Source organism: Trichoplax adhaerens, genomic scaffold (genome assembly GCF_000150275.1).
Source record: "Trichoplax adhaerens TRIADscaffold_1 genomic scaffold, whole genome shotgun sequence".
Classification (NCBI taxonomy): Eukaryota; Metazoa; Placozoa; class Uniplacotomia; order Trichoplacea; family Trichoplacidae; genus Trichoplax; species Trichoplax adhaerens.
Genome location: NW_002060943.1, coordinates 10,256,084 through 10,283,126, shown reverse-complemented (window position 1 = coordinate 10,283,126; position 27,043 = coordinate 10,256,084). Strand labels below are relative to the sequence as shown.

The 27,043-nt window shown below is 33.0% G+C and overlaps 4 protein-coding genes across 4 annotated transcripts; 2 read left to right on the top strand and 2 right to left on the bottom strand.

The window, feature by feature from the left end:
• Window positions 1-357: 357 nt before the first annotated feature.
• On the bottom strand, window positions 358-5,790 carry TRIADDRAFT_49777 (uncharacterized protein; the record flags this gene model as incomplete). The annotated part of the gene is made up of 14 exons (XM_002108199.1): window positions 358-414; window positions 641-711; window positions 1,148-1,277; window positions 1,361-1,444; window positions 1,557-1,613; window positions 1,695-1,753; window positions 1,878-1,990; window positions 2,078-2,175; window positions 2,277-2,356; window positions 2,437-2,516; window positions 2,738-2,781; window positions 2,925-3,008; window positions 3,489-3,571; window positions 5,727-5,790. The coding sequence occupies 14 exons, from the start codon at window positions 5,788-5,790 to the stop codon at window positions 358-360; spliced, it is 1,104 nt and encodes a 367-aa protein (XP_002108235.1).
• Window positions 5,791-6,347: 557 nt separating this feature from the next.
• TRIADDRAFT_52511 (uncharacterized protein) lies at window positions 6,348-9,417 on the top strand (the record flags this gene model as incomplete). Its single annotated transcript, XM_002108940.1, has 6 exons — window positions 6,348-6,425; window positions 7,011-7,167; window positions 7,865-8,114; window positions 8,240-8,351; window positions 8,570-8,703; window positions 9,213-9,417. 6 exons carry the CDS (start codon window positions 6,348-6,350, stop codon window positions 9,415-9,417), a joined length of 936 nt encoding a protein of 311 aa, XP_002108976.1.
• Window positions 9,418-10,936: 1,519 nt separating this feature from the next.
• TRIADDRAFT_63563 (uncharacterized protein) lies at window positions 10,937-16,345 on the top strand (the record flags this gene model as incomplete). Its single annotated transcript, XM_002108939.1, has 17 exons — window positions 10,937-10,956; window positions 11,062-11,206; window positions 12,430-12,526; window positions 12,729-12,790; window positions 12,975-13,046; window positions 13,158-13,223; window positions 13,303-13,530; window positions 13,740-13,814; window positions 13,884-13,935; window positions 14,017-14,137; window positions 14,207-14,252; window positions 14,372-14,436; window positions 14,516-14,577; window positions 14,685-14,744; window positions 15,382-15,627; window positions 15,697-15,957; window positions 16,059-16,345. 17 exons carry the CDS (start codon window positions 10,937-10,939, stop codon window positions 16,343-16,345), a joined length of 1,965 nt encoding a protein of 654 aa, XP_002108975.1.
• Window positions 16,346-18,621: 2,276 nt separating this feature from the next.
• TRIADDRAFT_52509 (uncharacterized protein) lies at window positions 18,622-26,218 on the bottom strand (the record flags this gene model as incomplete). Its single annotated transcript, XM_002108198.1, has 28 exons — window positions 18,622-18,751; window positions 18,843-18,892; window positions 18,986-19,077; window positions 19,358-19,496; window positions 19,575-19,700; window positions 19,887-19,986; window positions 20,066-20,172; window positions 20,318-20,403; window positions 20,485-20,616; window positions 20,702-20,727; window positions 20,839-21,001; window positions 21,200-21,329; window positions 21,399-21,563; window positions 21,643-21,783; window positions 21,884-21,955; window positions 22,041-22,131; window positions 22,222-22,334; window positions 22,433-22,528; window positions 22,594-22,684; window positions 22,768-22,844; window positions 22,927-23,233; window positions 23,359-23,447; window positions 23,570-23,716; window positions 23,824-23,937; window positions 24,138-24,208; window positions 24,505-24,576; window positions 24,698-24,787; window positions 25,975-26,218. 28 exons carry the CDS (start codon window positions 26,216-26,218, stop codon window positions 18,622-18,624), a joined length of 3,261 nt encoding a protein of 1,086 aa, XP_002108234.1.
• Between the last annotated feature and the right edge of the window lie 825 nt (window positions 26,219-27,043).

Below are 27,043 nucleotides of genomic sequence, written 5' to 3'. Positions count from 1 at the left end.
TTAGTATACCTTATATACTAATACATGAATTGTCTCCTTTTACAATTTTGCGTCAAATTACAGAACGACACTATTTAAATGCTCAAATCTTCACTTGAACGCAAATTTACTCGCTTAGGTTTATAAACATTACGTAGTGCTTACAATAAAGATACACATGTCCACCTTGCTGAGATATTAATGTATATGAGTCAAGAAAAGCTTTTCTTATCTTTCGAAATTGGATGCCTATATTAAAATGACCGTGAATTAGAGGCCAATTATAAGCTATTATAAAATATAAATTAATTCTAATGCCCGATTAGAAAAATTCTATCGACGTTAGCAAACCTTTTCGTCCCAATGTAGTGTTTTAACTTAAATTGATTCTTTTGAAAATAGGGTAACAGACGCAATATGATTATTTTCCATCACCTGGAGATCACATATTAAATGGCAATATTAGTGTTTAAGCTAAAGCTGCTAATAATTATAAAATATATAATTTTAGAATAGTACAGTAGCATATTGCGCTTATCTAACTCTAGCAGCATACAAGTAATACATAATCTGTACGGTATATTAATCGAATATCAATTATAATTGTAGCCATAAAAATGTAGGATTAAAACGTAAAGTGTAACGGCTAGTCTATCCTTACTTCGATTATCATGTTTTGATATCCATAACAAAAAGTAGGTCCAAAAGGATTGACAGTATTTGTAGATGAGGCTCTATAATTACATTGTTATTAAGTAACTTATAAATTTTGTCGAATTTTATGTACATTCATATAATTTTAAATCAATGCGACTGAACGAATGTCTACCTATTCATCACGACAGGAGGTTCAACGGGTTTGCCAAGAAGGTGCTGTACACTTTCCCACTACATCAAAACGTATCCATTGAGAAATGTGTAACTCATAGTTTGCGTATTGTACACCAATATCATTACTAATCAATTTATCAAATATCCACTAACATTCGTTGTTGCTTTTATGACAAGTAGGGATTCATCTCCACTTATATTTCCGATATCACCTACAAAAGTCATTTTTCAGAAGTTAGCAAAAAAATTGGCGCCTCTCGGTTTAAAATAAGCATTCATATCTAAAAAATAAGAATTGTTACAGTCGTTTATTATCAGCTATTTCATTTCAACATACCGTCATTGCCATTGAAGACCTTGATAAAAAAATTACATCGGTAGTACGTACTAAAATTGTAATGGCCCGGATAATTAGTATGTAAGATAAATTTTTTAACACGATGTGTTCTACCATCAAAAAGGATGTCCTAATGAGGTAACAAAATGAATTAGACATAACAGTACCTAATGTTTAAAGTAACTAGATGACGGTATCCACTAGTTTACTTACAATACCAAGGGTAAAATAATTGAAAAAGTAATCAGACCACTGCGAGTTGCTTAATTTTCGTGGAGATGGTGAATGAATTCTCATCTAACAATATTAAGTTATTACAACGCATTAGTAAATTGAAGTATGGTATTAATAAATAATAATGCTATACAATCATGAATGCGAAGAAGTAGGGCTGCATGTATTTCCTAACTTTATCTTCAGGCTTGTAGAATATTCTACATGGGGCTCCGAGGATAGTTGTAACATTCTAATTTGGTAATTATACAGCATCTGAATTAGTGGTTTACCTTTGTTGAAAATGTGATTAATATGCGCTCAAGTAATATACCTGACATGTATCACCAAATTTTACAATTCCTTCCTTAACATGAACCTCTTTTAACGAACCTAACAATATCGAAATTTTTTTGTTTAATTTTATCCTATCATTACACATGCAATTAAATATCTATTGCGATCATCTAGCTAAAATATATAGCCTATTGTTGTATTATTGATAAATATTTCCAACTTTCTGCTAGAAGGCGAAATTTAAGGAACTGCACCAGACCATCTTCCGTCACAACTTCTACTTTATCAGTAAAGCAATTACCCAAATAGCAGTCTAGCGGTATTGGTGGAGCTCTACACATTGACCGAAATAATAGAAGAGACAAAAATATTTAATTACATGTTAACTTATATTGGAAAGTGCCAGGTAACTAGTTTTACCTAGTGTCTTTTAGGGAGCTTCCATCATAAATATATATTCTAGAGATTGAATCTGAATCAGAAATTTGAATTGATGCCACACCATGCTTGTTTGAAGGCTACAATTTATTATGATTTCAGTTGAGACAAGATCAGTGTAATAGAACTTGCCCATAAGATAATCAATTTTCTATTTACAGCAAATAACTTATGTTTGTACCTCATATTTAAAATTGCCACTAAAAACAAATGATAGACCGCGGAAGTTAAGCGTGCAAGTACGGTTGGCTGTATCGTATTCTATGACCAAAATTGAAACCGCTATTATATTGGAATAATACAGCTGGATACAATACTAATTGCAGAAAATAGTATCAAACCTCCAGGACGGGTATGTCCAAAAGATTTCGTAACTTGCTCAAATGTTGGTTTTATAGTAGGGGAGTTGAAATGGCTTCCACTGTAATATGCATATAAATACATCAATGCTTTCAGCCTGTTATGCAATAAGTACATATGATTTCTAAAGGTATACGTCATCCTTGATAGTACAGTTGATTAAGATCAAAGAATAATCAAGAATATGTCACAGCACGTTGCTCGGTGTTACTTTTTTACTTGTAGGCCTATCACATTAATTACGGTACATTTAGTAATGTAACTTTCGAATGATAAAGATACCTGTAAGTTAACTTGACTCGGTCTAAGTCGTAAACTTCTATAATCTGAAAAGTTGACGTATAAAACGAATGTAATTTGTAAATATTAAATTTAATAACATATTTTTACTAAGACATGTCAGTGATGATGGTATTACAACAGCTAAAAATATGAATATTGCATATGAAGTGTAGTTTAGCATTTTGACCTTTAATCGCTGTGTGTCCGGCTCATGAATGAAGCAAATTCCATCTAGTGGAAGTTTGATAATAATATCAGATTCCAAAGGCTTCTAAATTAGTAATTAAAAAAACCGATCATTATTAAATTCAACTAGAGTACATATTTTTTGGCAATGATCAAATTTAATAATATACATTTATACTATTTTATAAGCAAAGAGTATCGATAGTAACATTATTTAATCGCCGAGTATCAGTTTGAAGAAGCCAATAAATCAAATACCACTACTTTTAATATATTTTTTGAAGATATTGCGTAAAGCAATTACTATGCTAGAGATTAATATAATAGCGCAGATAGCTCAACGGAGTGTTGTACTTATTGTTGTAAATTTTTTGCAGTCTCAAAACTGTATAGAAATTACTCCCTAAATTTTCAATACAATCTTTCTGCCAGTGTTACGAACCATAGAAGAGCGCAGGAGCAATTACCAAAAGAACTCTATGCAACTGTTATTTATATCAGCGCTTCTATGTGTATAAAACTTTTAGATGCAAAATCGTAAATAAACAAATAGCAGATAAAATACCATTTCATCGTAAATGAAATCCACTTCTTTGATGATTTCGTACTGACTCCGAATTATTCGAATAACTTGATATATTGACATTCCTAAACATATAGCGAACAGCGATCATAAATTAATGCCTGCTTCCTATCAGTATTGATACAGTATACCTAAATCTTAAATCTTTCAAATCCCTATTATTAATAAAGATTTTACAGAATAGAATTAGTGCATAGACAGAAAATATTTGTCATAGTAGTTTACATTGCTGAAACAGATAATGCACCAATGATTGTTTGTAGATTTTAGTATTTCAAGATCGCTTATAGTTTACATCTTAAGATCAGTTAAATATTTAGCTATTGAAAATATACTGTACGTAAATAAGCGCAAATGATTCCACATACAGTATGTAGTACTGGCAATTGGCCTGGTCTACGAATTTTATCTACAGTAATATGTAGTATTAGTATGAAGATTAAATCGGTAGCATATTTGATTAAAACGGACATTACCGTAATGTAGTATTAGTCTATCAGACTTGATAATTTTATTATTTTATAATAAATGCGCTTACAAGGGTCTAAATTGAACTATAGTGCTGTATGTAGTATTGTCATATACAGTATAGGACATGGATAAGATGTCCGATATATAGTAAATAATAACAGGCTAATTTTATTTGTTTATTACAACTGATTTTAGCTATAGTAATTATCATTTTATTATATTCTTGTACTACTGTACTTTGCAATGATAAGTTGAAACTTGCGATATTTTTTAGCATCGAATAGTAGATATCATACAGTACAAAGTAAATTCTCGTAGCCTGTTACGGGCTGTAGCAGCCAGTCGTGTATTAAAACGATATGCATCGAAGCTTTAATTGTAATTTTAAAACTACCTATGATTATAGCTTTGTTCAATATTGATAAGATTATCTTATTGCCAGTTTTCATTGCAAGTTTAATTCGGCAATATTATGAATCACCAGCGTTTAACCATTTGCCTAGTTTATAATCGTTTTTCTTAGTATAGCTAATTCCTTAGTGAGTATGATAATAATTATCCAATCACTATTAAGGTACTGTCTGTGCTCTACATACTCACACCCATGTACGTAATAACAATATGGATCGTGAAAAAAAGATTGCATTTATTTACTAACTTTAGCGATCATAATAATAATATTTAATTTTAGGGTTTCTGACTAATTTGTCGAATTGGATGTGTGACGTATCGATAATGAATAAGCAGCATGTAGTAAATGGTACAAGTTGTAGAATAATTTTTCGATCCGATTTATCAGTCTAGTTTATCACGCCAGTCGGTAAGTATAGGATAGCGAAAAAATTAACTATTTCGATTGTAGTGTTGATTAGTGAATTTCGTAAACTATCGTGTACCTTGTAACATAACGTGAGTTTGGATGTTTAACATAAAGTACAGTGTCTAATAGCGTTGACTCATCAGTTATAAACGTTGTAGGCGCACTGTTGAATTTCGAGAGATACTGTTATCAACTATGAGAAAGTCACTGCGTAACTATAATACGCGTATTACTTTAGGTACGGAGATGTTCCAATCTTTTGCAGCTTACAATATGTGATTGTAAGTACGTAAATTAGAACTACAATATACGGTATTATATTATATTTTACAGATAATGTAATTTGTGGCTATGCCAAATGCTATCATGACATCTATCCATATTATTTACAGGTAAGGGTGCAAGCCTCTATATCGTCCATACGCACATAAGTTACTAAATTGATAAAATCGGAGATTTTTAAATCTAGATATGAAGACTTTCAAAATTGAGGAGTTCCTAATAATCATCACTTCCGTTATAAAATGTCCGATTTGATCAAATAGTATAGTATAGTGAAATTAAGAAACGTATCCTATAATCCCTGCATAGTAACAGACAGCATCGTTCATCATGATGCCTACTATACACATAATTTTAAGAATTATTAAGCCTATTCAGACTAAACTTTCAATAAGTGTAGTACATAGTTTCACGATCGCTAATATATCTTAATCTATATAGGTATATTATGATGAGGTATGAAAATGGGTTCATGGCATGACTAGAGGTATAACACTTATTCTTTTTAATCTACATGATCAGTGCCGTTTAGATAATTAATCGATGATTTTGCAAAATGGCTACAGTATAGTAGAATTGCAGTCTTTAATGTTCAAAACATTGTAAAAGTAAGTCTTCATCAACCTAGACAATTATGCGAGCCTCACCGATTATAAACTTCCATTGGCTACAGCCAAGAGATCGTTCCGGAATCACCTCAAGATCTAACATATTTTCCTTAAAGGTAACTACAGTACAGCGAGAATAATTAAGATTTTGTTTTTCTCAACTAGTTTTCAAAATTTTGGATAAAATACCAGAACACTTCGCCAAATTAATTCATTCAATACTGTACTATACAGTATGTACAGTACGCTGGTAGTACAGCCATACTGTACAGTACATACAGTACAGTGCAGTGCAAGTGATTTGTTGGAACTTAAAGAGTTTACGGTGTACTGTACAGTACTGTACTGTATACCCTACCGTGCTAAGTACAGTACTGTGCCGGTGTTTATTTTCTTTTCCTTTTTCTTTTTTTGGCGCTGTACTGTCCCTATAGTACAGTACTGTACATACTGTACTGTACAGTGCGCTGATACTACTGTACTGTACATGTACTCTACAGTACACTGAGTACTGTACAGGCAGCATTCAAAAAGTTGTCCCTAAATAAGTTTCTTAAATTTTAGCCATGTTTTAATGGAGAAATATGACCAAGAGTACAGTATAACTAATTGTGAAAAGTGAAATTAAGAGCAACTTCTCTAATTCTATAACCGGAAATCATGTCTCAATCTGAATTAGCTATTGACGCTACGATTTTAGATTGCCATAAAGTTCAGCTGGAGAATACGAAATATTACGTAAGTTTTAATGTAACAATTATTAAATTATATTATTATCATTATTATTAATTGACGTATACTGTACTATTTAATCCCTGCTATTTACGTTGTTTAATCCTGTCGATCTGATTTGGTGACTCTACTCGAGTAAAGATTTGATGTTTCAAGGAATAATTATAATTTAAAAGGATTTTGATTATGTTACATACTGTATATGTAACATGAAGTCAGTTAATCAACTTTCTTTAATAGTCTGGGTATTAAATACTGGAAAATAAATATACGTGTACGTACAGTACTGTACAGTTCATGAAAGAGCTTGGTCATAGGGTTAGCGGGAGCATTAACATTTCAAGTTTTGTAGACTCTCCTTCACTAGCCTCTACAGTTAATCAAACTGTATTCGTTCTAGCAATCTTACTTCATCGTTACCTGTTTCTACGTAAACCTATGCTAAAATCCTTATAGTAGCTCTCTCCTTGATCAGGAACTATCTTTCCTTTATTATATTGCATTTAGATGGGATATAATTGTATAAATAGCTAGCATACGCTAACACCAGTACTAACTTTCATTAATTAATAATATTGTCTTGCATTTTAGGTGTATTCAATTAAAGTAATACTACATTCTGGCGAAACCCATGTCATATATCGCAGATTTCGCCAATTTAATGGCCTCTTACTACATTTGGAACGCCGATTTCCATTAGAGGCTGGTAAGGTCAATCCACAAGATCGAATACTACCTACTGTGCCAGGTAGGAACTTCATCATACGCATACCGTACACTAGTATGTCGCCGCATAATTTCAAAATTAATAGCTAAATCTATCATTGTAAGATGATATAAATGAGTAAGTGTAATAAGGTCGACTATATCTTATTCTGCTTTACTGCTACAACTCACAATAAAGTTAGTTAAGCTGAATTGAGATAAAAGTTTTCTTTACTACAGTTTATAAAAATTGTAGGCTCATGATAAGCTAGTCTGAAAATAAGAAAATACTCGTAGTATAACACGCGAATCTATTTCTAAGTTCTATCTCTATCTCTTCTAGCCAACAAATTCAGTATTCACTCTAGCTCAGTACAGTAAGATTTAAAGTTATACCAATTCATTGCAGTATATATTGCACAGTACTTAGTGAATATATGTCTTTAGGTACATTAGTAAGTGATAACTAGTAGTGCAATACAGTAGTTCATATCTACATTGCAAATTTGCAATTCAATGATTGTTATTGCACAGATCTTAATAGTCAATTGACTTGATGCAGTTATGCGCTGTACTACATTACTTTCTGTTGCAACACTAGCCTCTAGTTCCAGTTTTTATAGTACATGAACTAATTCAAAACTAAAAATGGAACTTCGAAAGGAGTACTGAGGAAATGTATGGAATAGATTTTTAAAGTCATCTTAATAGTTCGTTTTGTTTACGCAATTTCGTTTAAGGTAAAATAATATTTGGTAGGAGCGCTAAACGCGAAGTTGCTGAAAGGAGATTACCTCTTTTAGATCGCTACGTAAGGGAGTTACTAAGTCTGCATCGCAAAATATCACAGTGCGACTTGATCCAGTCATTTCTGCGACAAAATAAGGAAGACTATGATTTACATAAACAATTCTCTCACAGCCTTACTGAACATTTTGCTTTAAGGAATCAAGCTGGTAGTAGTCCTAAGTTAGCTCGCAGGAAACCTGAGTAAGTTAGCCAGACTATGATAGCAATGATAATATTTAAGACTGCCTATGAAATATCGTAGTTCTGCAGATTCCTTGCACTATTTTTGATCATCGGCACATAAAGTTCTTCATTATTATTCTTAGGGCAACAACGGCTGCTTCGAGAAGAAGAGTATCAGAACCGACTATTGGTGTACATACAGAATCTTTACTTAAATTAATTTCAACCAATGCTAAACGCGACTCAGATTCTGAAGTAAGTTTAGTACAGCCATATCAGGGTTGAGTTAGAATTTAGGATTACAGTATTGACATGCAAATTGTTTGCAAGACTTCTTCAGTTACTGAATATCGGCATACATTTTAATTCTACAGCGCGCGTTATCATCCGTAGCGCACCTTGTTTTATGTGATAAAATATAAGCCGTAGACATTTTCACTAATTTGCGCTCATACGCCATTTTTATTTGGCAGGAAGAAATCGATTATAGTTATGAAGATTTTGTAAGGGTTATTAATTACCACTACAACGGTTGCGTGAATGAAATTGAAATTAATTCGGAGTTTTTTTATAAACCAAAATTCGAAGACCTATTTTTCTTAATTAGGTAGGATGGCATTAAAGTAATCATTTGTCTATACTGACAGTTAAAATAAATTACTATCTATACCCGTTGAAAGCTTAAATATTTAAGATCACCAAACACCTGTAGATATTTACACTAATGTTATCATTAATCTAAACTTTGTAATAAGGTAAGATTGAAACATCCTTTATTTGTACTAATCCCAAATGAACGGTGCACAAAGGCAGTAGTATGCACAGCTCTTTAAATTTTGCATACTCTATTTTGCGATACTTATTCGTATTTGTACGTAATATGTAGAGAAATTTGTGATTTTAAAAATCGTACGATTGTATTGGACGTCGGATATGATTGTATTGTACGATTGTGTAAGCCTTTGCCGATAGAACCTTTGTATCACTACGACACATAGTGTGCGAGTATCTAATTGATCAGTACTATTGAAGTGCAGTAAAATTTTCAACAGCTGATGTACGTGTTCATATCAATTTTCCTGACGGAATCTATATTTTGCCCTCTGTACTTTCTAGCCAGCGTATCGGTAAATTCGAAATTACGCTTAATTATATTGATTATGAAGGCGATCTTATCGCTATAATGTCGGATGAAGAACTGGATATTATGATTGAGGAACTTGCGCAAGGCAATGGAGAAAAATCTTACGAAATTCCTTGGCAAATCTATGTGACAGATCTTGGGGACTTTTCGAGTTATAATACTGACATTATTAGTTGATATGATATTCGTATGCGCTGTTAGGTATTTGAATGTTAATAGAAACTGTATATTGTATCTCATAATATTATACTATAGAAACAATTGTATATGTACTATAAATGTACAAACACAATATATATATATATATATACGTATATTAAAGAATAATGTACATTGTACTGTACATTAACTGTTTGTCATCAGTTATGCTCAAAACGATTACAGTATTATGGTGTTTAATTTCTTGTTTACGCGTTGATCATGCTCGAATGTAATGATGAGAGCAGATATGGCACTTTGGTTACATTTTACTGCCATATAGTTATATTGTGCGTACAGCAATGCATGCCTTACAACAATCTAGCAATTTGAATTCTACAACATTACTATCGGAGTGTATAATTATATATTATAAGTGTACAGTATACACTATACCAATAAAGAGACTAGATTAGGAACAGTGATCTGAGCATAGCGACCGGGTCATCTACCATTGTAGTATGGAACAACTATAATTATAATTGCACTTTAGTGTTAAAACTGCCACAAACCAACTTCGTGACAAAGATAACGTACAACTAATCTCTAAATTACTAAAGTCTCCGGGATTCAGTGTCCCTGTCAGATAGTTAACTATATGACAAGAATTTAGGCGCCTTTGCTTCAACGCTGAACAAACTAGAGAATTCTCATTTTATTCAGCTATCTGCCGAGCTTAAAATACCTTTCGGCAGCAGCTATCCTGAATGAGTCATCATAAGATTGTGAAATTCAGTTCATATTGAATAGATAAATTAATATAGAGATATTCATAATCGTAAACATGTACTTCATGATTTTAGATGATTAATTAGACTACAGTATGTCCATTCATAGAATTATTTATGGTATCATCTATAAGTGAATATCTTCAGGGTATTAATCGCAAGCGTTATAACTAAATCAATTTAACATCAGTTACTATACTGTACTGTATAAGAACTCCTACTACTGTACAGTACAGCAAAGCGACGGGAGTTTGCACTAGTGATGATGATTCGGAATCAGTCAAATACTGTACACTGTACAGTACAGTACAACGTACTGTACACTGTGCTGTAATAAGAATTTCGTTCTCCGTTTCTTTTTACTTTTTTATCTCTACATCTGTACAGTACAGTACTGTAGGTCTGGTGGGTACAGTACAATTTTTTGATTTTATTTTTAAAATGTGCACATACAGTACTATACAGTCTATACTGTACAGTACAGTACACTGAGTACAGTACGAAAGTACGGAACTGTCAGTTTGCATTGTACTGTACAGTACTGTACTGTAAATCTTGACTAGTCGAAACGGTTTTTCTTTTCTTTTTTACTACAGTATACTGACTTTGAAACTCTAGAATCTATCACCGGTAAAACTGGTATAGCGTGGTACAGTAGATGATCATCGTGCGACACTGCTATACGAGACAGTATAGTACTATGCGTTATAACCGATTCTGGGTCAGTTCATTTTTCAGTTTTCATTGATATAATCACACTGGCTTGCAACATGGATGCCTCACGAAGCAGGTAAGAACGAAACTCTAATCTGATCTTAGGATTATATGGATACTGTATTACAGAAATGATTTGACCATTTTATACCCTTATAAAATTGTTTTAAATTTGATAAAGATGGGATGAAAACAGATCGAAAAGTAATTATTATCAGGGAGTATCTCGTGATAACAGCGTCAGTAGCAGAGAATGGAATGGTAACAACGCAGTTTCCAACATGAACTTTTATACAGAGCAGAATACAGTTACTAACAGAACTGAGGTACCGTAAAAGTAACACAGTGGGATATATCTATATTTTGAAATTGAATGTTTAGCGTTAACTTAATTATTACGCATTTTATGTATGTTAAGTACTTTGAAAGTATCAAAGCTGAACTTCATAATTTTACGAATGATTGATAGATGCTTTATCGATTCTTTGTGTGCTTGTACAGTACAGTACACTACTATACGTTAGATATTCGAAGGCATTGCCGCATAGTTTTTACGAGTGCAGCATAGTGCTAAATTTCTGCTTTCGCTGTAGCATACATTGTACATACAGTACTTATTAGGACGGTTATTGGTCGCTTTTGAGGGGCAAACGTGATCACTTTTTAGCCGAAGATTTCTAAAAATGTGATCGCTTTTCGTGATAAAGTTTTATATATTGAATAAGAAATCCTGTGTTTGTAATTGCAAGTGAGGAAAAGTTAACTTCAGTCAGGAGTCCCTGCTTTAGGGTTTCTTATTAACTATTATCGTTGAATACCCGACGTGTGTTAATGATTCGATTTCAAAATTTTCCTTTCTTCTTGTAAGTCATAGTATGACAAATATTGACAATCAACGCTAGTTCTCAGTATGGAAATTATTGCATGATTTTAGTTTGTAAGTAAGTGGCTAATAAGTCCTGTACGGTACAGTATACACAGTGTACAGTACTGTACGTGCATGTGGAGCATCAGCCTCATGCACGGTACCGCACACCGTGGACAGTTTCTGCAGGTTGTACAGTACAGCAGTAGTTAGTTGCAGTGTTCAGGATTATGATGACGGAAATAGTTCCGTCAGTACGTTTATATCTTGTTCTAGTAAAAGAGTCAATTGCTGTTGCTAGTCCGATGGCACATTACTAGAGATTTGATATTTGCTGGTGCGGTCTGTACTTCAGAGCTCATTACTGTAGCCGATTGTAAGCACGATTCATATACGGTAATTGGATACACTACAGTCAGTATACGCGTAGTATAGACTAAAATGTAATGCATGTTCGAACGACAGTCTCGACAATTTTTTTAGTCAAAGTATTTTAGAAACAATATCTTACTGTTAGTACAGCGAAATGATAATAGTGTATACTAATTGCGTAGAGGTTATTTCTATGATTGATTCACTCACGTTATAAAATATCTTTACGTTACTTGTATAGTGAGTGTATCATTTGAGTTATTGATGTTAACAACTGGTTCTGTTGATGATGAACTTCCTTTGTATGTGTAGGAAGAAGTGTCGCGTTATCGAGATGATAATAAAATTATCGTCTTTGGAAGGAATATCCCCAAGCCCGTGTTGTCTTTTAGTGAAGCTTCCTTTCCTGGTAACTATCTAGTAAACTCTGTACTTGACTATCGAAGATCATGAATAGTTTTTTTTTCTGTTTAAAAATATATCTTGTTTATAGTATCCATACATTATGCGCAGATATCAATGCTTGACTTATAAATTAACCCTTTTTACTCATGTATATGTAAAGAGGTCTTGGAATTCAATCAAAAAATTGTTGTCTGCTTTTTCTATAGATTACGTAATGTCAGAAATCAATAATCAAGGGTTTAAACTTCCAACTCCTATTCAAGCTCAGGTCATTACTAAAGGGTTTAAAACACGCATATTTACATATTAAGTTGTATAACTGCATAACCCTAAATCAGGCAATACATGTAGTTAATGTCACTTACAAACATTGCTGATTCTCTCACCATGCTTTGAAGTTAGTAATTATAATTGCTATTTGCCACATAAATATGTATTAATTTGTTACGTAGAGCTGGCCTGTAGGACTATCGGGGCGAGACGTTGTTGGTATTGCTCAAACAGGATCAGGAAAAACTCTAGCCGTAAGTTCATTACATACAGTAGACAAACGTTATCAGTAACGTATGTAAATATTTTAATTATATTTTATGCTTATTACGTCAGATTAAATATTTTTACCATTTATGAAATAGTATGTTTTGCCTAGCATCATCCACATTAAAAATCAACCGCCACTGAGACATGGTGATGGTCCTATTGTGAGTTTTGTGATTGAGAACTGTAATTGCTACCTTGCTCCATCAAGTTCTTATCTTCATATCATTTAAACTCTCGTAGGCTTTAATTTTATGCCCTACGCGGGAATTAGCACAGCAGGTGCACAGTGTATCTACGACTTTTGGCAGATTGGCTAGAATCAACTGTGCTTGTATTTATGGTGGTTCTCCTAAAGGACCTCAACTTCGCGAATTGAGCAGAGGGGTTGAAATTTGTGTAGCTACACCTGGTAGGCTGTTAGATTTCTTAGAGTCAAGAAGAACGAACCTCAATCGATGTAGTTACCTGGTAAGTTGTACATCCTTCTAGATGGCAACAAGCATTTTACAGTATTATTGAGCTTGCTGAAATCATCTATTGTTACAGTTAACAAATATTTCAACGTTTCGAGATAAATTGCTAAAAGAAGTACTGTAAACCTTCTAAAGTATTAATTTATATGATGCCGCGTTAGTGACAACTTTATAAGATGTGCTAATACGTATCTTCGAACTAAGGTGCTCGATGAAGCCGATCGAATGTTGGACATGGGATTTGAACCCCAAATTAAGCAAATTATTGGTTCTATAAAGGTGCTAATTCTAAATAATACTCAATGGGTGCTCCCCCATGAAATTTAACAGATTTCGTCTTTGCATTAGTGTCCAAGACAAACCGTTATGTGGAGTGCCACCTGGCCTAAAGAGATTCGAAGTAAAAACACCCTTTTATTCAAATTCGAAACTTAATGCACTAAGAGTTTATCGTTATTGAATAATTATTTTTACAATCTAGCTTTAGCGAGAGAGTTCCTGAGGGATTATGTACAAATCAACATAGGATCTTCAGATCTTACAACTAATCATAATATTAAGCAAATCGTAGAAGTTTGCCGGGAAGAAGAAAAGGAAGACAAGTAATTTTTACACGTTAGACATACACGATACAATTTGATAGCTTAAATTACTCACTGTTACCTTCCTAGGTTGTGTAAACTTTTAAGTGATATTCTGAGGCAAGATGAAAAGAAGGTATGATAATTTGAATTTAATCGAAAATATCAAGCTTAAACTGTTTAAGTGGATTTCCTTAGGAGTAAAAACATGGTGTCTCTATATTCAATATTCATTTGAGTAATTTTATTGTACAGACTATCGTTTTTGTTGAAACCAAGAAAAAATCAGATTATTTGTCAAGAAGACTTGTTAGAAGCGGGTAAGTTGAGATGATATTTTTTTTAACGTTTACAAACTTAGCTATAGATCGTTATACTCAGCTATGAATTTATTTTTAGTTGGCCGGTCTTGTGCATTCACGGTGATAAGTGCCAATCTGAGCGTGATCGTGTACTGTCAGGTAAATAAAATTCTTTAGATTTGTAATTAAATTTCTTACATCAGTTGTGACCTGGATATGATACCATTTCCGCTTAAAAAGTAAGACTAAATCTCGCAATATCTTAGAATTTCGATCTGGTAGAATCCCTGTTTTAATTGCTACTGATGTGGCTGCAAGAGGATTGGGTCAGTTTTAATCGTAACGCGATAATTATTAATTCGTTGAATATCTTCCTTGTTCATCGTTACCATATTGCTTGAAAGATTTGCTATAGCCATACTGTAGTGCATAGTCGTTTTATCGGGATCCAGATCATGACACGTAATCTGATGAACCGGGCATAAATGTTGGTTCCTGCAGGATTTTTTTGGACTTTCTTGCGCTCTCTCGCTGTAAAGTCGTTTTTCGTTGCATATTGCTTAGACTTTTGTCTTTAAATACCCTAACCTCTTAATTACGAAAGAGCAATTTACTTATTAATAACATCCAAGGTTAAGACTGCCGGTTATTGCTGCGAAACAAGGTTATAAATGTATAATTTTAACTAAAATATTGAACGTACATTAAAAATACAATACATTTGATTGGTGATATATTCTCGTATAGTAATAGCCTTGAGAGCGCGAGATGAACTTCTGAAGCGACTTGCTTACCAAGTGACATCAGCTTTCTCGAAAGTTGGTCCTTTGAAGTGCTGCTGAATAGAGAGTGTCATGATACCTGGTTCCTGTTTGAGAATATATATTGTCATTATGAGGTGGATTAACGGTATATTACCGGACGGATTGGCAATTAAAAAAAAAATTTTATTTCGGAAAATAGATATAAGTGATGTCAAACTCGTCATTAATTACGATTTCCCAAATAACTCAGAAGATTATGTACACCGTATCGGCAGGACCGCTAGATCCGGAAAAACGGGAACTGCTTATACCTTTTTTACTGCCAGTAATATTAGGCAATCACCAAATCTTATAGCGTTACTCCGTGAAGCTAATCAACCGATAAACCCTGACCTGATTCAGTTAGGAGATGCAGCTAGAGCGGAAATGGCTCAGAAACATCGTGGTAAGTGTAGAGGTTAATATAATAGATATTGTTTGTAATAGTATGACAAGGTAAAATTTTGTTGCATAGGTAAAATGCGAGGCCGAGATCGATTTTATAATCGTGATAGGAATGCCAGTAATCGTTATCCTTACGCAAAGTCGAAATTATCTGGCTCTTATAATTCCTATGGAATGAATAATTCTCATGGCGGTTTCAGTGCAAACTATAAAGCTACATCTAACTTTAGTAGTAACAGCTTCTCAAAGCATAATCGTCCCAGTGATTTTCACGATAAAAGTATGTCTTCCAGCAAATTTACTAGCCATACTCCAGCACAAACTGCAATAGGTACGTCAAGGTTTTAAGTTAATGATAAATAATTTATACATAAAAAACTTGTTTTACTTGCAATCTTATATGATTTTATATCTTCTTTAAACTTTTATAAGTTGCTACACAGCAGACAACTAATACTACAAACACATCCGGATGGAATTATCCAGCTAATACCAATATGTCCTATACCCCTTCTAGTGGTAGTTCTGTAGCTTCTAGTAATAAATACTATCCTAATTCTTCCGCTCAGACAGTGTCTAGTGCTGTCAATTTTAATGTTGGCAACTCTATGTACGGAGTTTCGCAACCACAAGTTAATTATCAGTCACAATATCCTTACATGGTCGCTAATAGTTCTATCTATCAAGCTCAAACTGCCCCCTCTAGTAATCAACAGTAAGAGTTGCTATGTTACAGCACCACATAAATTCTGATATATTTTATTCTTCATGGATGATCAAGCGCATTCAGTGAAATTTAATCGTAGTTAATACCCCTTATGGAACTGTAAGTATACAGTATATGAACACTTTTTGAGAGTTACATCTTTTATTAATTATGAACTCGACAGTTTTAAAGAAGATTATTCTTTCGCTGTTGATTAAAATAGTATACACATTTCCACTGTATATTTATAATCCAATGAATTTGAGTAGATTTCTTTTCATAACTCACATGCTGATATTGTAAGAATTGTTCATTTCATGTTTGAATTGAAGAATCTGTAGCTGACAGATCACGTTCAACTAGAACTTCAGAAATTTTTGTTAAATAGTTATTGTTAACGAAACATGTTATGACTATGGTTATGTAGCTAATATCTGTCGATACGTAATGAAATTGTTGTTAATAAAGTTCGTTGCAGTTACAGTGACTTGATAAACAATGCGCAGTGAATCATCTGATATTGCCGACCCATAATAAATTTCTCAAAACAGTTTATTGTAGGATAATATCATAATATGTTATCTTTTGATATCTATACTATGGAGGCAGTTATCAATTGTACGTGATGGTAACTAGAAATCCATCATTCCAATGATCACTGCCTTTAGGTGGTATGAATTAAGGGATCTGACTGCATATGAAAATTTCCCTTTTATCTAAGATTAGATTGGTTAAAAATTTTACAAGTTCTTCACGTATAAGCTAGATTCGTAAAAACTTCGCATTTTGTCGGTCTACGGATTATCTAAGAACGCTGCCTTAACAGAAATCTTATATCTTGTGTATTCTGAATGTTGCGGAAATGAGCCGCTTGAATTAGGATATGAATTAACAACCTTAGGTACGAGTGCAATGACCATTAAGATTATTTGCGCTGTACAGTATACGCAATTGAAGGAAATGCTGCGCAAAGTAAGTGTTAAATATAGTCTTCTAATTTATTTACGACTTACAGTCAATGTACATTATATATTGCTTAAGTTACAATATACATGTTAGATACTAGACGTTAACGCCTCACTATGCTTAAGAAATACGGAATGATAAAATATTTACAGTATACAGGCATAGGTGTAGTATTAAAATAGTTTGCAGTGTATTGTATAGATCTCAACGGCACATAATCTTTATATTATCTAGATTATAATTTGCAACATTTCGGAGAACGCTAAAAGCTTCGCGGTCCGACATTAAATGTGCATAATTACGCAATAAAATATGCTATATACTGTATTATAGCAGGATAAAGTCTAGATTATCTTGATATCGCAAAATGAAATGATCGAATTGATAGTATTGTAAAACAACAAAATAGCATGGCAGATTAAACCAAAGTATTTAAAGATCCATAACTTAAAGGCGTCTACAATGATACATAATAGCTAACGTCCAGCTTAAACCTTCCTTGAGATCAATAAAGGGCTTACAGTATTCACAGAGCACTCTAAAATACTATATACAGTATTTCTTTCTTCCAAATCGCCATTTATAACTTATCGGTATTATAAGTACAGTATACTCGTTGCTTCAACGATCTGTCTTCGTCTTGATATACCGCAAAGACCACTAACATAGATCATTTCAAACGGGTATAAGGATAAACTTTGACGTTTTAGCCGACAGTTATTAATACCACCAATTTAATTTATTCTGAGTTTGCTATTACGACGTTAAACTCTATGTAAACTAAGTTTGAGCGACTTGGTCGTTGTTGACGGGCGTATGGAACAGTTTTTCCTGTCAAGCTGATAAAGCCACAAGAAGTATATAGACTTCGTATTAAGTTAATACTACTTCTATTGTTATAACTTTTGCATAATCAAGATATCGAAGGCCAAATCATCGATCTGTAATTTAAAATAGTAAAAATGTTTGCATTGAGAATATGTAGTTTTCATTTGTCTTGCAGAAATTGTGATTGCAGTAATATAATTATAGTTTATCAGAATCACAAAATGTCAGAATATGTAGAAGAAACTACAAATTAAATTATGGAATCATTCCTCCAATGATACTGCGCTTTAGTCAATTATTAATTAGCAGTAGACAATTCACGAAATGTATAATACATAAGTCAAGCAAATTAGATGTATTAGTTAATAACAGACAGAATTCACGTAAGTTTGATGATGTATTTTGACTTTATTACGTTAAATAGTTAGCTATACTGTGAGTTTAACAGGCAGTTTACGAAAATTTAATTTCATACCTTGTTAGTGGTGATAATTACTATTGCCTCCTTGAGAACATTTGGGCAACATTTTTGCCAGTGAAACGTTTTTCTTTGATCTTCTGTAAGAAATTATTTTGCGAATCCTCTTTTACGGCTGCAGCTGCTACCGTTTCCTGATTAATATTGCTAAGAAAAGGTAATGTAATTAAAATATATATAATTATCTGTATGCTAACCAATGAATCTTATTGCGACAAACGTAACTATACTTTGATACCTGGTACTTAGTTTTGCTTCGCAGTCATCTATCATGGCTTCAATAACATTCTACATGTTTGGTTTTTTAAAATCTTTTAATGAATATCTGTGTCTAAAACTAAAAAATTATCTTTCTTTGGTTATGATAAATAATAAACCTACCTGATTTTCTGGATATACAGCTTGGATATCCACGAGAAGACATCTAAGACCAGGTAAAACATATGATTCCAAAACATTATCAGAGTAAACTGCTATGTTAAGGTAAAATCTTAAAACAGTCGTTCATGTTATATTAAGTAAAATCATATGCATTAAACATCAAATCGGATACAGCAACATGTTAAAGCACTATAAGCATCCAATAAATCCAAGGCCAGTTGCTTTCTTTTAGCACTATTTTCGTTTTGATTATTATTGCTTGCTATTTTCACTAATTTAACTAAAATGACTGATAAAAATAGATTTCCTAATTAGAACATATGAGTAAAGATTTGGAACATGTAATGCACAATATCATAATGTATAATATACATTCGTCGCGAAAACTAGGATCTGCATTAGGTCCAATACGAGAGAAACATTGAACAATCTCCCTGACGATGTCATAATAAAAATTCACGGAGTTATCTTCCAAAAATGACTGAAACTGAGCGCCAATTCTCTCTAAAATCTGTATAGATCCAAAGCCGTATGTATTAAACTCAATTAATGTACATAATGTATCTAGCACCAATGTTACTATACGTACTTCGTTCTTTGATACTCGTTCAGCAATGCTGCCAAACGCTGAAACGGTTGCAAGTCTTACTTGTCTGCGAAAGTATACAGATTTGTTTAACTGGTTATTGCGGTAAGGAAATTTCATTTGTAATTTCTACGTAATAACGATTCGTTTGTTAGAGGCCTTACGAGTGTTGGTCTGTCCCTAATGTTATCAAAGCAGGAACAATTTGTTTTGATAGGATTTCTTCCGTTGAATATCCGGCGATAATCTAAAGATTTGCAGACGGCATTAATGAATGCAACATTTCTAAAATTCAATAAAAATTGTTAAACAAACCTTCAAGAGTATAGCAGAATAGCTTCGCACGACCGGAGACGTATGTACGACAGCATCCCATAAGATGTTGATTAGAAATTCATGTAAATCATGATCTTTGCTAAAGTGAAGTTAGGATTTCAACAAACGCATGAAAGGGGATACTATGACGCAATTGATATTACTTTAACAAAAATTACCCCAAGTTAATAAATGTAGTTTTGACACTCTCCAAGGAGATATTATTTTCTCCTAAGTAAAATATGGTTTCTTTTAAAAATGCGGCGAGCTCCTCTCGATCAGATATCTACAAAGTACATAAACGCGTTAATACAATCACACAGATGTAAAATAAGATGGCTTTAACTGTTGATAACATCTAATATAATAAACTTTTTCCTATCATAGTTGATTACTAGAAAAGCAATAATCTATATCATGTTGTCACCTACTTCTGTAAAGGCAGTTAGTATACCAATAGCGTATGCAGCCATAACGCTTGTCGCCAAGGAACATCTACCATCAGAAACGACAGCACCTGGAATTTAAGATTTTTGCTCAATAACAAATTTTTAAACAAAAATTGTCATAAGAATATCTAAACTGGTCATCATCATACCGGGAGATAGCATAACTTTAAAATTAGCTTTAACTCTTGTTTCGGTGAAGCCGCGGCCAAAGGTTCTGCAAAAGACATTCAGTAACTTCGAAAGGGAATTTACAGCCTTCCAAAGGGACACATCAAGCGATCCTTGGAAAGGACAGTATATAAGAATTAAATGTTATAAATATATCTATCTCATTATCTTTAATCTTCAAAGATTACTAATGAATACCTAACGTTGCCATAAGTCTTGGTAAGCTGTAAATGTAGTAACGCAAAAAATAATTGTCAAAGTAAAAATTTCACTTGTTTTAGAAGAGTACTATCCATAAGTAAATGAATGTACTGTAACGGCGCTCACGAACTTACTAGTCATCCATAACCCACTTCAAAGCATTCCAAATCTCTACTTCTTCGTCGTCATTTTTTTGCATTAATTCGTTAAATTTATCATGGAGTGACTTTGTTAGCTTTTTACTACCAATAATAACATCGAGGTCGGTTAGCCTGGCGCTAATACTTTGATCAATTTCTATAATGAAAAATCGTAATCGATGTAAAATAAATTTACGCTTACTGGAACTAATATAGATATTACCGTAACTATCGCGGTCGTCGAGGTCCACTTCACTTGCAAACGAAGCTAACAAAGTAACACGTTGACATTTGATGATTCAGAAAGGAATGTAGACAATTTCATACATATGTTCGTTACTAACATTCAAAATACCTGATTTTAAAACCATAGCATACATTGCTGGAGTTAGATTAATGAGAGCCTTAATGACATGATCTAAGCGATTTTCAAATCTACTTGTAGCTGAATTTTGCTCATCCAATTGATCTGGTAATGGAGCAGTCTATAAAACAAAATTCTTTCGTAAAAATCTCTGTGATGATACAAAACTTTAGGCAAAAAGGTAACTTACTAGGATCATGTTTTCTACTGTCTTAATTAGAGTACCAATCATGTGAACTTCTAAGAGATTTAACTGATAGGCCCACATAGCTAGCGAAGGAAGAAATATCTCTAAAGCTGCATTAATAACACTTTCCGATGTATCTTGGATTGCGGCCATGAGTACGTCAAAACTCTAAAATGATTACATTAAGTATATTATCAATATAAGAAATTTCTCATTAAATACAAATTTTCAGATTTTCAGAATTTACCTGCTCGTATTTATCTTCGTTCACTACGTAAGCCATTAGTAGTCCATATGTCTTAACAATAGCTTCCTTAATTTCTGGAGATTTGTTTTCGAAGTACATTTGTTTAAGCATTGACAAAATAAGTGAGCTTGTAATTTCCTCCTAATAATTATGTGCAAGGCGATTAGACTATAAGTTTCTTAAATGCAGAAATAACGTACATTTCATATCGCTTCTAAAATTTTAACAAATAAGTTTTTACCGATAAATGAGAAGCAAGAGCACCACAGGCCTCAATCACCAACAATCTACGCTCATGGAATTTATGATCAATCTAGTTGTTTGTAATGGATATACATTATTACAATCAAATATTAAATTTTTTACACTTTTCAAGTAGACATGAGTGAACACCATACTTGTAACCAACACTGTGGAAGTAACTCTTCTTCAGTTCGACCCGGTCCCGCATGCTTTGCGTATGCCACACAACCCTCAATTATTACTTTTCTAGTTGTGACGTAATTTTAGTACTCAAATCAATTAAAGTAGACGCTAACATTAAGTAAGGGTCGAAAGCGCTGTAAATGTAACAAATACCTTTGAAGCTGTTCAGGTCTCTTTATTAAATTAAAAAGCATGTGTAATAACTTATCGCGCTCATTCTTATCGGTTTGCTGAATAGTAGCAAACAATATCATTGGGAGTAATTCCTAAATAGTGAATGTATGAAGAAATTATCAAACTATACAGTACTGTATCAGAGTAATATAGACAAATGATAGTTAAAAAGGCGTGGATAGTAACTTACGTCTCTCTTATTTAATAAGACATTAGGAACAATGAAGGGTAAACACCTTGTTAATAATCCGACTGCACTTTCAACGGTATCTTCGATATTACAAATCTATGACATAAACGAATATAGCTATTAATATTAAGCAAGGTTCAATGTCATAATGAAGTACTCACTTCTGAAGTAAGCCTATCCTCTTCTTCCTTAATATTTAATACCATAGACCGTAAGAGTATCAAAAAGGCAGTAGACATCTTTTCTGGATTACTAGGGGACAATAACTCCGGTTAGTTATCAAGCGTAATAAAATTGCATGAAATATTTAATAAATTCGATATTATAATAGTTACCTATCTAGTAGTTTCGATATGACATTTTTGGGATCAAATATTCTACTATTATCTTCTCCCAACTGTGAGACTTCCTCCTTAGCGTGAAAGATCAAATTTATAATCTTTAGTAAGATTCTTCTAAATACCAAAACAATTTATATTACTGTAGCTCCATACTTGGTCAGTAGATAGCTCCACTTTTTCAGTCGTTGCATCTTGGTTTTCTGTATGCTCAATTTCTGCATTTAATTGCTCTACAGCAATTGAACGATCATCTGTAACGACCTCGGGCTGATCGAACTCTATATCATTATGAGTGGTTTTTTCGCTCTCGTTTTCTTCCGGCTCATTTCTAGACGTAAACTCTTCCTCCTGTGATTCTGTAATATTATTATTTAAGATGTGTTCTTCTTGAATCTCTTGAATAGGTGGAGAAGGTTGCCTCCTAGCTTCATCCAGCTCATTCTTTAACTGAACTATTACCCTACAATTATGCAGTATTTTTAATTAAATCTTGCGATTCTAAAATATGTTTAACATGATTTCGTACTAATTAAAGATAAGATTTCCACTATTCTTATACAGTATAATAAGTGTAATCTGACATACTGTTCCATTTCTTCATTTTTAATTTGTAGATTTTCATTCACATTGTTAATGGACTGCAACTGTTCATTTAGAGATGTCCGTGTCGTGTCCTATCAAGTTATTCGGATAGAAACATGATAAAGCTAACTTCCTTGTAAAGATATCAGTATCTTTCATTGAGGTGCAAACGTAAGTCTTACAGAAATCCAATAGTACATTATTATTAACATACCAGCGCATTTATCTCATCTCTTAACATTTGTTTTTCTCTTTCAAATTCTTCGTTTGGCATTACTGGCATAGCACTTCCACGAAACATAGCTAGTAGACCAGGTGGCTTGGGAACATTCAATCCTACGTCATCCCAATCTTCAAAATCCTATGGAGCAATTAGCAAAAAATAAATCCAACTAAATCATCTAAAATGTCTTAAAATAAATCTAATATAACACCTATAAAATCATAGTGAGATTATTTTACAAATACCTGATCATCATTTTCGTCCGTAAAAGTAATTGAAGTTAAACGATAATTCTGCTTTAATAGATATTCATTAACTAAATAATTTAAGGCGCGTTTTTCGTGCGGTAGAATAGGTTCCTAACGTTATTTAAAATGAAAAGCTTTTGCTAGTTAGAATAGATACAAAATGGAGGAGCCATACATATCATAGTTTTACTTTCAAGCTAAATAAATATATTCATTTAAATATGATATTTTGTTAGTTGATAGAAAAATATGAAATATTATTTTCTCTTTACTAATGGGTGATATTTAAAGACCCACAGAAAAATACTTACATCTACACTTGGAATATCATCTTTAGTGATGACCTGCTTCTTTTCTTTCATGTTACCTTCAGTTTGTCCCTCTACAAATATAAACATACAAGTTAGAGATACTCATTAACTCACACAGCACATAAAATCAATCATGAAGGATGTAGTTATAGGATACCAAGATGTATTAAATTTTTTAAAAGTTCACTACGATACATCGATATCTACGAAAATTTAAGAAGTATTGCCCGCACTTAAAATGACCTTTTTATTCGTACATTGATAAAAACTGTAAAAGTGTAAAACCTTGCCAAATATACCGAAATTTATAATAAATCATTAATTTATAGGGATTAAGCTACGACAAAATACACATAATGTAATTTACCGGTTGCCATGGTTAGACTTCCCCGTAAAGCTTTTATAGTATCTTGGGCTTTACGAAGCTCAAATTCAAGTACTAGATGAATACACGTTATCGAATCATAGAATAGAACAAACATAACGATCACTGAATAATGGGTTACCTAATTCAGAATATCTTATAAATCAATGAGGAAATAGTCATTACGCTAGAATACCTGCTACTTGGTCCTCCGGATACTTTCCACCATCATCAGAATATCTAGTTAGTTCCACAGAATCTAGCGTCGTTATACTTTGACTGGGTGCTAAAAATGGCATCACCGAAGTAAGTAAATATTAGTATTAATGCTAAGGGCTTTCATCCTTAAATAATTCTGATTACATTAATGAAACTCGTAGATAGGATAGGTTAATGTACAACTTACTACTTTTGTGAAGATAACAATTCTCATGAACTATGTGTTCTACAAGACTAACTACGTACAGTACACATAGTTCAAATAAACTCAGGGCTAACTACGCCGATAATTTCTCGTAATCGGAATCGCATATCCGCATGACGAGGCCAACATAGTAGCGAGTTAAGCACTTGAGTCATAGACAGAATTGTAAGAGTATTGTTATTTCTTGATTACTAAGTTATAAATATTCAATTCCTAAATCAACATGTGGCATAGTCGATAGTTCGTAAGCTACAACTATCATAACTTCCACAGTGTACGAGTATATTAGATAAGAACTACCTATGTCATCATAATGTACATGTACATAAAATTATGGATAGTGCTGTATGCTATGCATTCGTACGGGATGTGATATGATAATACTACATCATTGATTGAATGACTGACGCGTCAAATATAGCTTGCATGATTTTAATTTAAATTACTCTTGATCTACCATAGCTATGTGCAGAACCGTTCGGATTACGAAATTTCAACAGTTACTGGGCAAGGCTTTCTAGTCAGCACTGTTATCAATTACTAGTTTACGTTTTATCTTGATGTGGATGCTTGTACAGCATATATCAAATAACTATTTTATAAATAGGCAATAAATTCCGCCATAGTTGAATAGTAGATACTATTACTATACATAAGCATTCATCTGTTATTATTATGGTGTAATTGTCATAATTAACAATGCTGCATGGTAATTGCAATATCTTTTTTCCTTTGAATCTTCACATATGAAAGTCTATCACTGTTACACCACGTTATCAATGTATTATATACATATATATATACAGTATATAGTTATAATTATTGTTAAGTAGTATAAAATCTACTGTAGTGTACTTTAGTCAGTACTAGTAGAGTGCATACGCAAGTCCTCTTTGCACTAAATTTTACTACTACTGTATCAGATGTAAATTTACGAAAGTAGCAAAGCATAAAAGCCACTACACTAAAAATATCACTATCTATCTGCCATTACTGCACCAATAATAGAGTTATTCCTAAAATCAAGATAGATAATTCCATATTCTTACAAATATTGGCAGGCTCTTTCGGGAAACTCTGTCTTTCAAAGTTTCCAGGATTAGAAAAGAAATCTCTTAGGCGTGGTAGCTCGATACCATTTTCTATCAGTTCCGTGTGTAATTCTAGTGCAGTAAGCCATAAATTAGCATTCACTAGTCGATCTGCGATCGGTTGCCATTCAACGTCCCTCAATGCCTGTTCCTCATCACTTGCACAATCGTTCAGAGGTGAAGTTTCTGTATTTGCAGCCATCCTTTCGACTTGATTTCGTTTTGTTAGCAAGAGACTCACTGCTGCTGCCACACTATACGTTCCTTTTTTGTTACTGAACTGCGTAGTGTAAGAGTGTGTACTGTACACTGTACAGTACAGTACAGTACAGTACAGTACAGTACAGTACTGTATACTGTATCACAATGTACTGTACACTGTACGGTGTACTGTATAGTACTGTACAGTACAGTATTGTAGGTAGACTTGTGAGTAGTGTTCTTAGCTACTGTACGAGTGTACGTACACTCTATTCAGAACTGTAGTTATTTTGCTATAAAAATGAATTTATCGTAGAGTTAGGGGTAAAGTACAATTTCAAATATCGGTCCGCATCGTCTCCAACTCCCAAAGATTTATACTACAAAGTAGTACAGTATACGGCTTTCTTTATAAATGTTAAACAACGTAAGTAATTTTTAATAGCCTTTTTATTATCTCATTTCGCGTGTGCTGTACTAGTGTGGGATCATATGTAATATACCAATGCAAGTTACAGGAAATCTTTCGTATTATCTACCCTGTCAATATTAAAATGCAAAAAGCTATATACAGTATCATACTTAAAACTACTGTATTCACTCAGTAAGTAATTTGTAAATTAATCCCTTAAATCTTTCTCTATAGTTCAGGATGTACTCTACTGTATTAGAGATCTCGTACGGCTACAAAGAGTTCTTCTACCACAGTATTGAATTTATTCGGTAGATAGAGTGCAATACACCATTTTAATACATATATTATTTCGAATTATTTCACCTAAAAATACAAAAATACTATACTATTGTATCAAGATGAAATATCTTT